This window comes from Zea mays, chromosome 8 (genome assembly GCF_902167145.1).
Source record: "Zea mays cultivar B73 chromosome 8, Zm-B73-REFERENCE-NAM-5.0, whole genome shotgun sequence".
NCBI classification, from domain to species: Eukaryota; Viridiplantae; Streptophyta; class Magnoliopsida; order Poales; family Poaceae; genus Zea; species Zea mays.
Window position 1 is genome coordinate 116,983,027 of NC_050103.1, and position 16,550 is coordinate 116,999,576.

The following is a 16,550-nucleotide window of genomic DNA, read 5'->3' on the forward strand; positions in this document are numbered from 1 at the left end:
AATAATCCATTATAATTCTACAAATTGATTAAGTCAGCACCGTTGGCGTAGCTCGCGAGCCAGAACGGCTCGACTCGACTTGCTTCACCGACGAGCCCAAAAGTCAGGCTCACGAGCCACTTCGAGCCGATTTGCTCCAATCTCGCGAGCCTCGAGCTTATTCCTGCCCCAGTGGTATCGTTGGCAATCAAGCACACAACTTGGAATATTGTCGAACACACTGCACTGACACAAATTTGACCCTCTCGCAATCAGTGAGGCCGTGGGCTACATGATTACAAGTACGACAAACATAAGATTAGAATTTGGAACACTTCTGAATTTGTGAGCTAACATCTCTTTCATTTGTTCATGGTTGTATATACTATTGTAAATGGAATTTAGGAAGCATCACATCATTGAGATGGAGGATGGTTCAAATGATGATGAAATGGAAGCTCCATTTGAGGGTGGTGTTGATGTCGGTAATAATGACCAGAGAGCAGAGGACCATGCTGCTAATGCCTCTATTGCTAGTGGTGAGCATGACATCGCCCAACGGCAAGTTGGTCTAAGAAAGAAGAAATCCATTATGTGAATGACCATCATGTTGTGAAACAACAGAAACTAGCACCGATAGGGACTTCTTTGATAACTCAATTAATCTTGAAGGCCTCAACACCTCTTTCATCACCTTGATCCCCAAGGTGAATAATCCGGTCAAGGTTAATGATTTCAGACCTATTTCCGTGTTAAGTATAGCCATCAAGTTGATCACCAAATTTCTTGCCAATTGACTGCAGCCAAGGATGCAGAGCCTTATTCACAAAAACCAATACATGTTCATAAAAATAGATCTATTCAAGATTATTTGGCCTGGTCCTATGAATATATCCACCAATGTCATCAGTCAAAAAAGGAATTGGTGATTCTGAAGCTTGACTTTGCTAAGGCTTTTAACACAATTGAGCACGATGCTATTATGGCAATGCATATGCATCTTGGCTTCCATGACAGATGGATCCTTTGGATTGAGTCTATTCATTCCTCTGGTGCATCGGCTGTGCTATTGAATGGTGTCCCTAGCAAAACCTTCCTGAGTAGAAGAGGGGTCTGGTAGGGGGACCCTCTCTCTCCTCTTCTTTTGTCATAGTTGTGGATCTCCTTCAATGTATCATCAATAAAGCTGCAAAATCTGAGTATCTTCTATCCACCTCTTGATAATAACAGCTTGTCGGATTTCCGAGTCATCCAATATGCAAATGACACTCTCATCATCATGAAGGCCTCACAGAGGGATCTGTTTTGTTTAAAAGGAATTCTTCACTCGTTCTCATTATCAACCGGGCTTAAAATCAACTTCCACGAATCTTGCCTCCTGTCGACCAACCTGGATACCACCAAAACTGCCCAATTGGTAGCAATATTTGGATGTTAAATTGGCACTTTTCTATTCACCTATATGGGTGATGGGACTCACAAAGCCAAAAATCAAGGACTATCTTCCTCTCATCAGCAAAATTGAAATACGATTGAACACCACCAACACCTGGCTATCAATGGTCAGGAGGCTTAAAATGGTCAACTCAACTTTCTCAGCAATGCTTATCTTTTCAATGTGTACCTTGAAGCTGCCAGTAACAGTTATTGACGCCATTAACAGTGTGAGAAGAGACTGTCTCTAGAAAGGTAGTAATGAGATTGCACATAGAAATCCCCTCATTGCTTGGGACAATGTGACATGTCCTAAGAATAAATGTGGTCTTGGAGTTCTTACCCTGAAAATTCAGAATACAACTCTTATGTTGAAATTCCTGAATAAATTCTATGACAAGCAAGATATCCCTTGGGTGAATCTTGTTTGGAGTGCATACTATGCTTCAGGTCAGGTTCCTCATGGCTCCCCTGAGAAAGGCTCCTTTTTGTGGAAAGATGTTTTTAGATTGGTAGACTATTTTAGAGGTCATGCTATGCCTCGGGTTGGGAATGGAAGGACCATCCTTCCATGGCAGGATGTTTGGAACAACACCTCCCCAAACACTTCTTCCCCTGCGTCTTCTCGTTTGCTATAAAAAAGAATGTTCTCTTCAGGAATTTCTAAACAATACGAATGCGGAAGATAGTTTTCATAGTTCTCTCTCTCCTCAGTCCATGCAAGAATATCAAGTGTTCTATGAGATTGTTGGCCATCTGCAAAATTCTACGGATGCCAAAGACAGTTGGATTTATCCTTGGGGTAATGTCAATTTCAGTTCCTCCAAGTTCTATAATTTAGCTTTCAAATCAATCCAACCACCATAAGCTTTCAATTGGATATGACAGTCCAAAGTTTGTAAGAAAATTAAAATGTTTGTCTGGATAGTTTTTAGAGACATAATTAACTCAAAAAATCTCCTTAGAAGAAAGGCTTCCTGACTACTGGCAGTCACATCAATTGCATTCTCTGTGACCTAAACTGCAAAGAGACAACATGCTCCCTTTTGTTTGACTGCCCCTTCAGCTCAGAATGCTAGAATTATGTGGGAATTCAGTGGAATCTTGATCTAGATTTCTTCTCAATGATTGAGGCTGCTAAGGGTGCATTCGGTCACAGTTTCTTCATGGATATCTTGGCCTTAGTGGTCTAGATCATCTAGAAGCAGAGAAATGATTCCATCTTCTGGAATATTGCTCCATATTATTCATCTTGGCAGTGTTGCTTCATCGACATGTTGACAAGTACTAAGTCAGAGTGGGACTGACATAGCAACATATAAATATGATGAGAATGCTAGTGTGAGACTTTTATATTGTACCATCATCATGCATGAATATTCATTCACTATTGCCCAACATAAGTCTCATATCACTGTTCATAAAGAGATCATGGAACTTTATAAGGAGAAAAAGAATTTATTGTATGTATAATTAAAAAAGTGACATTATATGTTAGATTTACTATGGATACATGGACATCTATACAAAAGAAGTCATACTTATGTGTCGAGCACATTGGATTATCTTCTTGGAACATGCAAAAAAAGGATCATCAATTTTATGCATGTAGAAAGTAGCCATGGAGGGATAAAATTGACTATTTTTTGCAAATGTGTTAAATTGGAACCTAGATAAGAAAATGTTTGCTCTTTCTTTGGATAATGTTGTGCCAAACAAGGTTGCAGTTGATCTAGAGAAGTTGTCTTTCATTAATGTCATCAATGAGTTATTTGCAAAAACAACCAATATGGCTTCTACATCCAAGGAGAGTGAACTTGTTCCACACTAAAATGATTCTTTCATGGATGATGAGGATCAGGTTGATCTTCATGAGTTGTATGCAACAACAAACAATGTGAAGAAGGTTTCAGAATTGGATGTGTATATGAGTGAGGGTTTGGTGAAAGTCAATGAAGGCGATGCTCCATTAGTCCATTTGATATCCTATCTTGGTGGAGGGGGCAAGTGACAGATCTTCCTATCCTTCCAACACTTGCTCGTGATGTGTTATCTATGCAAGTTTTTATTGTTGCTTTAGAGTCGTCATTTAACTCTAGTGGACGTATTGTTGATGCCTTTCGTTCAAAACTTAAAACCTGAAATTATTGAGGCCTTGGTTTGTACCAAGGATTGGAAGATCGCTTTGGAGAAAGGTTTGATTTCATTATACATGAGTTGTTGTTCATTTCTATTTGTTTATTTATGTATATGTGACTTGATGATGATGCTTACTAATATGTTCTCTAAAATTTTAGATTTAGAGACTGACATTAAAACCATAAGTGAAGCTATGAATGCATTGGACTTGGATGAAGATGTTGCGGCGACTTGATACCTTGAAGCATGTGTTGCATTGAATATTTTTATGTCATTTGAACTATATTGTTTGTGCTTTTGTATGACTATGTTGTTTGCGCTTTTGTAATGAACTATGCATGTTGTGTGTATGTGATGTCCTGACCTTGGGGATGGTGATATCCTAGCCCAAGGCTAATAGAATTAATAAAGTAATCATATCAATAAGGTGCATCTTTTTTTGAAAGCCTATCTCGAAAGAACCTTCGAGTTAAGCGTGCTTGGCTTGGACCAATTTGTGATGGCTGACCGACCGATAAGTTTTCTCGGGTGTGCACGAGTGATGACAAAGTGCGCACAAAAGATTCATGTTGGTCTGTGGGGATGATATATGATTTAGAGGGCTGTCAGGAGTAAGCATTGCCAGTCTAGGAGTGGACGAGGTGTCACAGTGTATCTGTTGCTGTTGCAATGAACTTGTGTGAACTGAGTCCAACCGATCCTTTTTAGCTCCATCTTTTCCCTTTATTTTTCAGATGTAGTCATGCAGTCATGAGTCCAACCAGTTCCTTTTAGCAAGTATGATAGTGAGAGGTGATGTCGCAGTGGTGAGCACTTGATTTCCAGGCTCCTAGGTACAATATAGAAACTATCTCTATATTATATTGTGTTCATTTAAAATTTTAAAGGAAGCTCCCAGTGGAACTCTATGGGCTCGATAGTGGTATGGGGGCTCGAGCCCCGCCCGCAATGCCGCAGTGGTAGCTGCATGGTACTCTTTTGGTATAAAAGATGATAAAAAGGCGGCAAGATATCCCATCAATTCAGTAATGGATAATCTTTACTAACTATTAAGAGAGGACTGTAGACTGCCCCCGCTTCCCTATCCCGCCCGCCCGCTCGTCTGCCACGATCCGCCCGCCGCCATCCCCGCCGCGAACACCGGCCACCCTGCGCCATCGCGCGATTCCTCCTCCATCCCGATTCCTCCTCCATACCGCGCAGGCGGCGAGATCCGCGGACGCATGCCCCCGCCAGCGATTCCCCTCCCCGCGCCCGCGGCCCCACCGCCGTCCTCGCGACCGCAGACGAGGACAGCCGCCTCGCCCGCACACGGTTCCTTTCAATGTCCTCGCGTCCTCCATTGTGGCCGAGTTCCCGCGTGAGCTGGAAGATCCGCGCGGCGCAGAGCGTGGGCATCCAGATCCGTCGGCCCCTGCCGTCGACCTTGGTGTGCCGGTCCTTGTTGGAGCTCCGCTTGGGCGCGAGCGCCTGCTGCCTCCTCTCCCCGGGCTGCGCCACCACCTGCAGCTGCTGCTGCTCCTTCTACAAATGCAAGCTACAGTATGGAGGAGGAATTGCTCGACCGCCGGGCTCCACCGACCTGCTGTACTGGGACGAGGCCTTCTACGACAACCTACATAACCGCATCGGCGGAGGGAAGCCCAAGATGCGGTGGTACGTGTGCAAGTTTGGTTTCTTCCGTTACGGAATTGCTCGACCTACTGGTTAATTGCTTGTGATGATCGTGTGCCTTGCGCTTAAAATGCACTGGGGATGTCCATGCTTATGTGTTAGTGGGAATGGAATGTCAAATCATATCTGCGGTTTAATTTGTACAAATGCAAGCTTTGATTGTTAACTTACGAACTCTGGATGACCGCACAACACGTGAAGTCAATAATATGTATATGTGACGATTGGTTCTGAATTGGTTGGGGCTTGGGATTTGACAGGTACTTTGGGGAAAATGGGTGGCCTTCTTCAAAGATCTTTGAGACACCACCTTCGACTGACTCTGATAAGGAGAAGCTGGTTGATATAGTTCAGGTCTGTCTTATATATCTTTGGTTTTACAACATGCTGGACTCTTCATTAATATTATTTCTGCAGATTGTGGGATAGGATCGCAATTACTTTGAGTCATTCACTAGATGGGCGGTGCAGGCGCAGTTTTTCCATGCTACAAATCGTGTGCAGAGAGGGCAAGCGTGAGTTGCTTTGAGCAGATGGGCATGTGAGGATCGACCGACACCGACCAAGCGAGCAGGAGGGGACATTGCGACCCGATCTCCGAAAGGTGAACTGTAATAAATAATAACCCTCTTGAAAGACCCCGATTATTCTTATAATCCCTGCGCGACGAGCTCGGATCTTGAACCGAGAGTGGCACCGACAGCATGTGCCACTACCACGCACGACCTGAGCTCGCGGCATGGCCTCACGAGGGCTTCGAGCAGCAGTGCGGCACCCCTGCTTTGGCGCGCGAGCCATCGGTTGCATACCTGCACTGCATTCTAACAGGGGCGGGCCGATACATTTAAAGGTCCTATACTAAACTTCAAAAGAGGTTCTATTTTATAGAAAAATATAATTAAAATTACATTGTAATAGAATTTATGTATTCTGAATTGGAAAAGGTTTACTAGATAACTCTTTTAAATCTATCTATTTTTTACGAAATTATACTGTAATAGACTATATAAATAAACATACGTATTAATAGATGTGTTTGAAGAGCAATAGTCTAGCTGCTAACTAAGTTCAGCTTAGATAATGTAATGTTAGTCTGCTCATTGATGCATATTATTTAGGCTTACTACTGAGCTAAGAAATTTTTTAGGCCCCTCAGAATTTTGGGCCCTGCGCAGTCGCACTTGTGGCACATGCGTCTGGCTCGGCCATGCATGGTGACCGACGATGCTTGGTGGACTGGGGATGGGACAGGCCGAGGCGAGGGGACTCTCTGAAAATAGAAGGAGAGAGAAGGGGCGAATAAGAAAATCTAGGGAAAGGTTCCACACCCACTTTCTAGATTTTTACTCTGTATATTTGGATTTCCCTTTTCATCTTGCTCCTCCTCCTTTCGTATTTTCAGTCTCAGATAGTTTGACCTTTCACTTTGGTTGTTCTTGTGGAGTTCACCTGATGTTGGAGCGGAAGGTGTAGAGAAAAAAAAGAAAGTGAAAGTTGGCAGACACCAACAGCAAGATAACCGAGGAATTTGTTATGTTTACATCCACTTGGAACGACGCCGCGACTGTGCTATCATTATCACCAGATGTAGCGGATTACTGTTCGCAATACGTTAAATAATTCCAGTACCACGTAGAAGAGGTAAAAAAGTTTCACGATACCATGGCCTTCTTCTTTACAACTAATTAAGTACTCAGTGTAGGCGTCCACATTCGCGTGTTCTGCCTCCAGACGCGATAGCGTGACTCAACATCCCGCCGCTGCCATAATCGCGACCCCCTGTTAGCGCCCGCCGAGGACGCCCAACTGCCCCAATCCGCCGTTCTTACCGACAGTCCAGCAGATGTCGTCCACCAACCAGGGTTAGCCAGGGTCAGCCACAGGGGGCCGGCGTGGCGGCGGGGCTGCCGAGGTTCGTCGAGGCGCTCGAGTACAGGAATGGGGAGGGGTGCCCGGCCCCTGTGGCGGGCGCGGGGACCTGGTGCACATCGCCATGGCGCTCGACGCACACTACCTCAGGGGCTCCATGGCAGCCATCTACTCGCTGCTCAAGCACGCCTCCTGCCCGGAGTCGCTCTTCTTCCACTTCCTCGCTGCGGCGGAGGGTAGCGGCGCGCCAGCGGCCGCCGAGCTCCGGGCCGTCGTGGCGGCCTCCTTCCTGTCCCTGCGCTTCGAGATCTACCCGTTTCGCGCCGACGCGGTCGCCGGGCTCATCTCCGCGTCCATGTGCGCCACGCTCGAGGCGCCGCTCAACTACGCGCGGAACAACCTCGTCGGACATCAGGCATACCTTCTCATGATGCATGTTTGCTTGTATGTATTTTGCTGGCTGAACATTATATATATACAAACTGGTTAGCTACTCATGATGGAATGCAAAAAAATGTCTCTATCTCATTCTTTGGTTATCGTGTTATTATACGGTTCCGTTGCAACGCACGGGCACTCATCTAGTATTGTTTGACGAGTTAATATCAATATCCAAATATCCATATATGTTGTTATAAATGTGCAAACAAAGTTTATGTGATGTGTTAACTTTACATTGATTTGATATACTATCTAGTAAGTATCTGGTATCCGGATTTATCCGCCCGAATAATACCCGATATCCGTTTACTATCTGTCTCCTATATCCCACCCGATTTTCTATTATCCATACCTGATCTTGTATCCTGTTAAAATATAGGTTGACCTATTATATCCGTTCCATTTTCAACCCTAAGAAACTTTGAGGCATGCTCACATTGCATGTTCAAACAAGAAAAATGGCATACACTAACGGATGAACAGAAGTTTCCAATCATGTATAGTATAAAATAGTTCCAGCTCCTACAAGCTTCCGTGCTGAAACTGTTTCCTTCACTGCAATTTGATATGGCTCCTGCAGCCTGAAGCCGTTCCGGAAGGCATACCAAACTGATTCATACCAAACTGAGGCATGCTTGTGTGAGTCACAATCCAATGCAAAAGGGAACGATCGACAACACATCTTACATCACACTGCCGATCGATTACCTTTTTTAAAGGGAATATTAACACGCTGCTATTTTACACGTTACAGGTAGGGATGATAATAGATCACGCTCTAAATGTTTTTCACAATTTCTTAGAGTCCTAAATAAAATTTAATTAAAAATGAATAGAAACAGGACCCAATCATAATCCGAACCTTAAATATTATACTGTAAAATTCAGAGCCCATTATCACCCCTAATTACAGGCAACAAACGCTAAAAGTACAGTCCAGTTTCAGATCCGCGCAACATCTACGTCACTAGCTACAAGAGATTCAGAGAGAGAGAGAAAAAAAAGAAATGGACAAACTTATTGAAGAGCCCTCTGATGCTATCGACCCCAGATACACACCTTATTCTCTCTCTCTTGGTTAAGTATTTCTGCTGATTATTCCTCAGATTTATTCCTTGGCATAACATCTCCAGAAGCACCATGTCGCTATGTGTGCTAGTTTGTGTTTTGGAGCTAACGTATTTATACAGTTGCACTCTTGATCCTCTTCTGAGAAACGAAAAGATACCGCCGCAGGGCAAGCAGTGAGACCCAAGTGAACTTCGAGATCTTCTCCTTAATCATCAGCAGCAAGGCGGAGCTCAGAACTGTTTTAAGGATCTGAGCATTCAAGCCTTTGAAGAAGCCTGGAATGCCTTCCTTGCTCCAGATAGCATGCAAGGCACCTAGCATTGTTTTTGGTGTTCTTGATTTGCTTGGCCTTCCAGGTTCATCGTCATCATCCTCATCAGGGTCTGCAGCCTGAATCATCACCTTGCATCTGTTTGACGATTATTTGTAGTAAGACACAAATTATTAGACAGCATTAACAAGCAAAAGCAGGTGGTAGGGCCCAGATGCACTTCCTGTTGTCAATTAGAAGTTCACAAACCTGATTAATGGATAAGTCAATACTGTAGCAATACTTTTAGAGACGGCGCCAAGCAGAAAAGCTGAGAAAGCAGAAAGAGCAACTCCGGAATTATCCTCCGCTGATCCTGCATTTTTGCGCCGCTGCCTATGAAGTATCCTTTGCTTGAACTGATCAAACGCGGTGTACTGCAGAAGACAGATACCGACAATCATCAAACAATCACTTGATCTGATCTCCTTTTCTTTACCTCGTTGGCCACCGTTACAATCTAAATCTGATTGTTACTTCTACAAATATGTCCGTAAAATACAATAAAAACATAAATGTCTTAAAATAATTTTCATATTAATTCTACTAGCATTGTTTACTGAAATGACATGCAGCTCTCCTAGCCATCTGACAAAAAAACAATGATAATGGTGTTGTAATCATCTAGTCTTCATTAATCAAATGGGGCACACCTCTCTTGTGTTCGGGGAAAAAAATAGACCACTATTGTATTCACATGGCAAATCTCAAAAAAGATTAATGTTTGTCTACATGCATTCTTGAACCACACAATTGACATCAATCCGAAATAAATGCAATGTCCATACATATTACATTCTTGAACCACATATGGGGTTTCATCTCTAGCCTACCCCAACGTGCTTGGGACAAAAAGGCTTTGTTGTTGTTGTTGTTGTTGTTGAGATGTTGATGTATTTTTCTATAAACTTGGTCAACATTAGGAAACTTTTAGTTCATAGAAAACAAAAATGACCTACACTTTGGAACGGTGGGAGTATTTCAGTTTTGTCTCCTTGTAAGTCCAAATATAGTTTAAAACAGACAGTTACATTGTAAAGGTGATCTTTAATTAGACATGCATGTTTTTACGTCTCACTTCAAAGAAGTAAAAGCCAAACACATGCGCAGATGATGACACTAGAAAAAGGTTGGAAGGCAGCACTGATATAGAGTAGAATGTTTGTGCAAAGTTGTTTTGATGACTGAAAGGGATAGCAACAAAAACTGCAACAGTTTTGGACAACATTTTCCAGAACCATGATCTGTACGTATTTGTAGTGAATTAGTGACAATAGCAGGTATCCAAGTGTTCCCGTTACTGCTTCAGGATAGTCATATTCCTATTACACATTTGATATTTTATGGTAATATTGCAGAAACATATCATATACATGTCCAAATCTATGCTCCCAAGTTTTCCCCCCTGCCTGTATTTGCTTGTTGTCTTATTGACGTGAAAATGTCAGACAATAAAAACTGAACACCTTCGGAGTCTGTTCGGAGAATAATATCTCTTTAACACAATCTTCAGTATCTGATTTAATTGTTTATAAACAAAAAGTTGACACACCATAGCTCTAATTATCAATTTATAGTCCTACAATATTCATTATACAAGAACCTTGCCAAGTTTAATACCTGAATAGAAGGATTGCAAGTCAATATAATGGAAATGCCTAAGCCATCGAATGCTTCCATCCAAGTACCTTCTGCAAGAGTTTCTCTCAGCCCTTTAGACTTTCCAAAGACACTTGTCTGCATCCTAGAAGCTGCTGTATCTAATGGCTGGTAGGAAAGAAGCACATATAAGACCAGGCAGCCAAGATTAATTTTCAGCAAACCTATAGCATTAGTTACCTGTGTCACGATAACAGTACAAGCACCAGCAGCAGCAGCAACTAACAAGTTGGCTGTTGTTCCAATAGACTTTGCTCCACTCTTCTCCAAGTAGAGTCTTTTAAAATAGCTATACCCATAAAAATAAAAAAACGAGGAGACAAAAGACTGAATGTTCTTCGTGTTCAGGCCCTGATATAGGGACAAAAATTGCTTTTTACGAATCGCTTCCCAAAAGACATCTGAAAGGTTCCTGAAAAACAAACATTTGAAGCCAATTAGTTTGTGTGGAGTAACTAGACATGCACAAAATAGATGATGGAGATGTAACAACATACAGGAATAGCACTAACAATAAGAACTCGGATGGAGGGGAAAGGAAGAAATCTCTCTTCAACATACCAAGATCCCCCTTCCCCAGCTAGCCTGGTTATGATAATTGCTGACCATATTGTCAATCCCCAGATCCCAGGAGAAACGAATTTATCGCAGCCTAATAGAGTAAGGCACCCATTCATGTGTCCATCTCACGTAAACAATTCAGTCTACGCTAGTTCTAAAGGTTATAAGCAAAACATTTACCCTCTTTCTGTTTTACAACGACTTGACACAGGAAGGCTGGATAAGCACACATAAATGTGACCTCATGGGCAGACAGTTCGATTCAATAGCGATCATGGAGAATTTGGGGCCAACTAGTGTCAAAATTGTTAGATTGCCTAGATGGTTACCTTACTTGTGGTTTCCTTACTTGCGCTTGAGAATCCGTCTCCAGTTCTGTTTCCATAAACTGGATGAGTGTGCCTATATATTGTGTAATCGTGGTTTGTATCAATGGAGGCGTGATTACCTCAGTGTTGTCTCATGGTACAGTGCCTATATATTCTGTCACGCTCCAATGCTGAGACCGAATACCACGCAATCGCCAATAGCATAGTAGAGGTCTCCTGTCTCCGCCAACTCCTTGAGCTTAAATAGCCTCTCCAACGTGCCACATTTGACATTTGTCTATTGTGACAACCTAAGTGTCATCTATCTAGAGACGAACCCGGTGCAACATCAGCGCGCCAAACACGTCGAGATCGACCTTCACGCATTGCTGCCGGTGTTGTTCGTGTTATATATGTCCCAACGACCTCCTAATCCACTGATATCGTCACGAAGGGCCTTCATTCCTTAGTCTTCTTGGAGTTTCGGTTCAACGTGAACATCCGCTCCACCGACGTGTTCCAGATGCGGAGGGGTGTTAGATTGCCTAGAAAGATTATACAAGGGTTGGGTGTCTTAGTTGCGGTTTAATTACTTGTGGTTTACTTAATTGGCGTCGGATAACCCCTCTCCGGTTCTATTTCCATAAACCGGATGAACGTGCCTATATATTGTGTAATCGTGATTTGCACCCCTCAATCAAGACCTGATTACTGCAAATACTCCAAACTTTCAAAAACAAAGGCATTATCGTCCTGACTGACTGAAGTGAGACTCTCCAAGCCGTCCCAAGCACTCTCATCGCCCACTGCACAGTTCAGGAAACCTCTCTAGATACAAAAGGCCAAATTGCAAATCACGATTTTGAGAGAGAGAAAAAAACAGGAAACCTCTATCATCCTCCGCAGAGTCAGATCCAAATCCTCACGGACCGACGAGAGAGAGAGAGAGAGAGAGAGAGAGAGAGAGAGAGAGAGAGAGAGAGAGAGGGGCACCAGCTTCCGACGAGTCAGGCACACGAGCCCCGTCGTACGGATCAGGCGACCAGAGAAGAGCCATAGGGAAGGGATGGAATCAGCAGCAGTACCTATACTTCTGAGCGCCCTGGTGCGTCTGGAGCTCGGCCTGGAACTTGGTCTTGCAGGTGTCGAGCGGGTAGAGCACGGTGGTGCTGACGAGCGAGCCGATTGCCCCGGAGGTGGCCTCCGCCAGGCTCTCCCAGTCCACCCCGCCGCCGCCGTCCGCCGCCATCGCCCGTCCCCGTCCCTTCCTCTACCCGGCCGACGAGATCCTTGGGAATCTCCTCCCGCAGTTCGGGGCCCTGCCTGCTGTCTATTGCCCCTTCGAGTCCAACAAGTTGCGAGCGAGGTGCGTCTAGCGACTCTGCGTACCCGCGAAGTGAGAGGAAGGTCTAGGCGGCCGCGGCCTGCGAGTTAAGTAGTAGATGGGAACCGCTGGAGAGAGGAGAGACGTCACGGCAGATGGGCGACGAGTGGGATGGGGACGCCAGCCGCCACGCTGAGCGGGGGCAGGTGCGGGCGGCCGGGCCGGGCGTCTACGGTATTTTGCGGACCGACGAGTCCGCGCGGCACCATGGTTTCGAGATGCGGTGTTTGCCTGTTTGGTGCCGACTTTTGTTCCTGGGTGCATTTATTTACGTGCGCGTTGGCGGACGGACTATCCGTCGTAGTGGCACGTCCGCGCGTATAATCAGTTAGATTTTAGATTTCTTTTGGGATTTATCTTATGTTATTATGTACTAGGTCAGTGCCCGTGCGTTGCAACATAGACATATAATATCTCGATAACTTATATATGCGCATATGTGTTATATAGTTATGAGATAGAGGATACATATATGCGAGTTGTCCGGGATGACATCGAAGAGAAACTTGGACCTGTGACGCACGGATACTCACCTAATGTATTATATAAGATAGGTCAGTACTCGTACATTGCATCTGAAACATATAATATCTCGATAACTTATATATACATATGTGTTATACGATTATGAGATGGATGACAACATTCACGAGCCGTCCGTAATGAAATTCTCCTCTCACAAAGTTATATATAAGTTAATTCCCTCTGTGCCACTGAAAATTACACCGATACTTTATGTGCCATTATAAATTGTAGCATCCCTTCTATGCCATCGATTTTATATTTTGTTCCCCTCTCTGCCCGTTTGTTGGTGTAGTTGGGCCCACATGGCATGCACTAACCCCCTCCCATCATCTCTGTTTGCCATGACCGGCAAGGCCAAAGGACGAGCCGCAACCACAGCCCCCGCCTGCCTGGAGCGTGCGTGGCAATCTTGTTGACCTCAGCCCGACGTCGAGGACTAAGCCGAGGCGAGCCAAGGCTGTTCGACGGTGGCGGGGATCGAGCCGAGGCACGTCCGTCTGCAAGCCCACGTCGACACCGTCGACACCTCGTGCGTGTTGTAACCTCGTGGCCGGCGGTGGACGGCACACGCGAGGCGAGACTGCCTGCACTTGCAATCTGCATGCATGGAATCCGAAAGGCGGCCAGATGCCCGAGGCCCGAGCGTATGTGATCGAACGAAGCGTGCGTGCAGCGGCGACGCGACGACGTGTGAGAGGATCGTGTGAGAGGATCGGATCAGATCGTGAGGCGATCTGCTCTAGAAGAAGCGTGTCTCATGCATGTCAGAGAGTGGCAGGCGCTGAGAATCGAACAAGGGAACGGGAGGGGACTGTACGTACAAATACTACACGATGGTTGGTTCGTACTGGTGCAGTCTGATCGATCCATGTCTGCCGGCATTATTGGCACCTGACAGCTCAGATCAGCTGGAGCTGGTCATTCTCGTGCATGGCAGATGGATACTCCTACACCAGGTGACTTCTCAAAAAAATGCAATGTTGCACCCTCCTTTCCAAAGACACAGACCAAATGTTCTGCAAACCTACATGCCTGAAGTGTCAGATTGATTTGAATTTTTGCTTTTCCTAGCTAAGAGATACATGTAGTCCTAGAAACTTATACTCCTAAGCTACAATCTGAACGTGAGTCGCCAAAACTTGCTAATAGAATCCAGTTTTCATATCCAAAGCAACAAATAATGTGTTTTGACATAGGGCGGGAGATCAACGGACTAAGCAAGCATCCCAGTTTCAGCAAGCACCACAGAGTCAGTCAATACATAGACTCTAGATGCGAGAGCAATGAGAAACATTCCTTTGATTTTTCTTTTTCTTTGCAGGTCGCCGCCGGCACCACCACCACCACCAAGGCTGCACGGTTAAACCAAGTGGATGACAAATGGGAGAACTTTCTTTACCAGAGTGCTTTCTGCTTGGGAGCTAACGAAAGTTTCACCTCAAGTCAAGTCGTCTGGTGGAGTTCTCGCCTTTGGGAGAGGTGTTTCAAGAGGGAAATAGGTTAGCTTTCTGATGTTGGGTTTCTGAGTGGGGCACATAATTGATTTTTAGCTCAGTGTGGTGTTCTTTGTGGACCTGTCGGGAAATGTTCTATCCACCTGTTGACCTGTATGCGGTAAACGGTCGGTCTTTGTTAATGCTAAGACTGGGGCTCGGACCTAGAACTCCAAAAAAATGCAAAGTAAACATTAAACTCATCAAAATAATGGTTGATCACTTCAATACCTTCTGGAATGATGCCGATGCATGACCAATTTCTTTCTTGTTCCTCCGATCCGCCTCAACGATATTCAGTTTTAACGAATTCTCCTGCAGCTTATGATCCTACACAGTTTTCACACCATCCCTGCGAGTGAGCACCTGCACCAGGAATTATCAAGCCACCATGAGTTAGCCTGCAAGAGGCCTTCCTGAAGTAGAAAAATGACGACACCTGCTAATTGCTGCCCCTCGATGAGCTAGCGGACGAAGTGTTGTGTGTTTAACTTCCCACCATCAGATCTATCTGCGTGGTGGTTCTCGCTGCACTTCCACCCCTCCTGAACTCATGTCACAGCAGGCTCTGGCTTCCACTCCTCACTGCCATGCTTCTTTATTATTCTTGTTAGTCCAGATTGCTAAAATTCGGCGTACAAACAAGCTGCCCATCTCCTCCGAACAATATTTGGCATCCAAGATGTACTTCAAACAAGTTCTTGGGTGTATGTGTAAATGCTAAATTATGTATTATAATCTACAGGGCCCAGGATATGTACATGCCACTTATGTAAAGTGTGCTTAATTGACTGGAACCATGCATCCATCTCCATTAAAGACACATGTATTTAGTGATAAAGGTCTAACTCCATCGGGAGCTTCCTTCCGCTCCATTTGATTGCTTTCATGAATTGTTGTGATCTTTCAGATCAGTCAAATTCATAGCTTTACAAGTGTTACAGATGGTAAAAAAAAGATTCTACATGAAAACAATCTGGAAAATAATAGCATGGTTGAATGCATTGTAGAAACAAATGGATAAAACCTTTCTAAACATGAAACTTGGAAAGCAGGGAAAATTTCAGTGTGATTGTATATCTCAAGTAACCTCAAGTTAAAACAGTTAAGTAACACTCTAAGCAAAAGGAGCATTTTTAAAACGCAGACTAATATCTTATCCAATTATTTGCATAAGGCAAGGGCTAACCTACATTGATCACACCCTATAGATTAAGACAAAGAGAGAGTATAACATAAGAAAAACGTCATTAGGAGGACCGTACTTTGTTAGACAAACTCTCACCTAATGGATGCAAATAACCTAAGACCAAGATAGCTGCAAGCCTGCAAGCAAGCACTCACTTTTGAGGTTCTTAAAGTCTTGATCTTAACAGAAATGACATGTTAAACTGCTCCACAGCATGACAGCATAAGTAAAAAGACAGAACAATGTACTTGAAAAAGAAAAGATAGAACACTACATTCAATAGCACGACGGTTTGCACCTACTGACTGCTGAGGCAGCATCCAAGTCCGGTAACTCCGGCAGCCGCGAAGGAGTCGACGGCGCCGTGGCTTGGCTCGAACTGGAGGATGTTGTGGTGGCCCCGATGGTCTCCGGTCCATCGCCCCGTGCCCCGTGCAGCTTCAATGATTAGTTGCAGGGACCAGGTCTCCTGCTTCCCGCCGCGTCAGGCAGCGAGAGATGGAGGCAAATACAC

At 44.4% G+C, this 16,550-nt stretch overlaps 1 protein-coding gene across 1 annotated transcript; it reads right to left on the reverse strand.

Annotated features, from left to right (window-relative positions):
- Positions 1 to 8,173: 8,173 nt before the first annotated feature.
- Positions 8,174 to 12,987, reverse strand: LOC100282644 (peroxisomal carrier protein). The gene is made up of 5 exons (NM_001155552.2): positions 12,531 to 12,987; positions 10,757 to 10,988; positions 10,538 to 10,684; positions 9,128 to 9,294; positions 8,174 to 9,016 (listed from the first exon to the last, which is right to left on the reverse strand). The coding sequence occupies exons 1-5, from the start codon at positions 12,692 to 12,694 to the stop codon at positions 8,719 to 8,721; spliced, it is 1,008 nt and encodes a 335-aa protein (NP_001149024.2). The 5' UTR covers positions 12,695 to 12,987; the 3' UTR covers positions 8,174 to 8,718.
- Between the last annotated feature and the right edge of the window lie 3,563 nt (positions 12,988 to 16,550).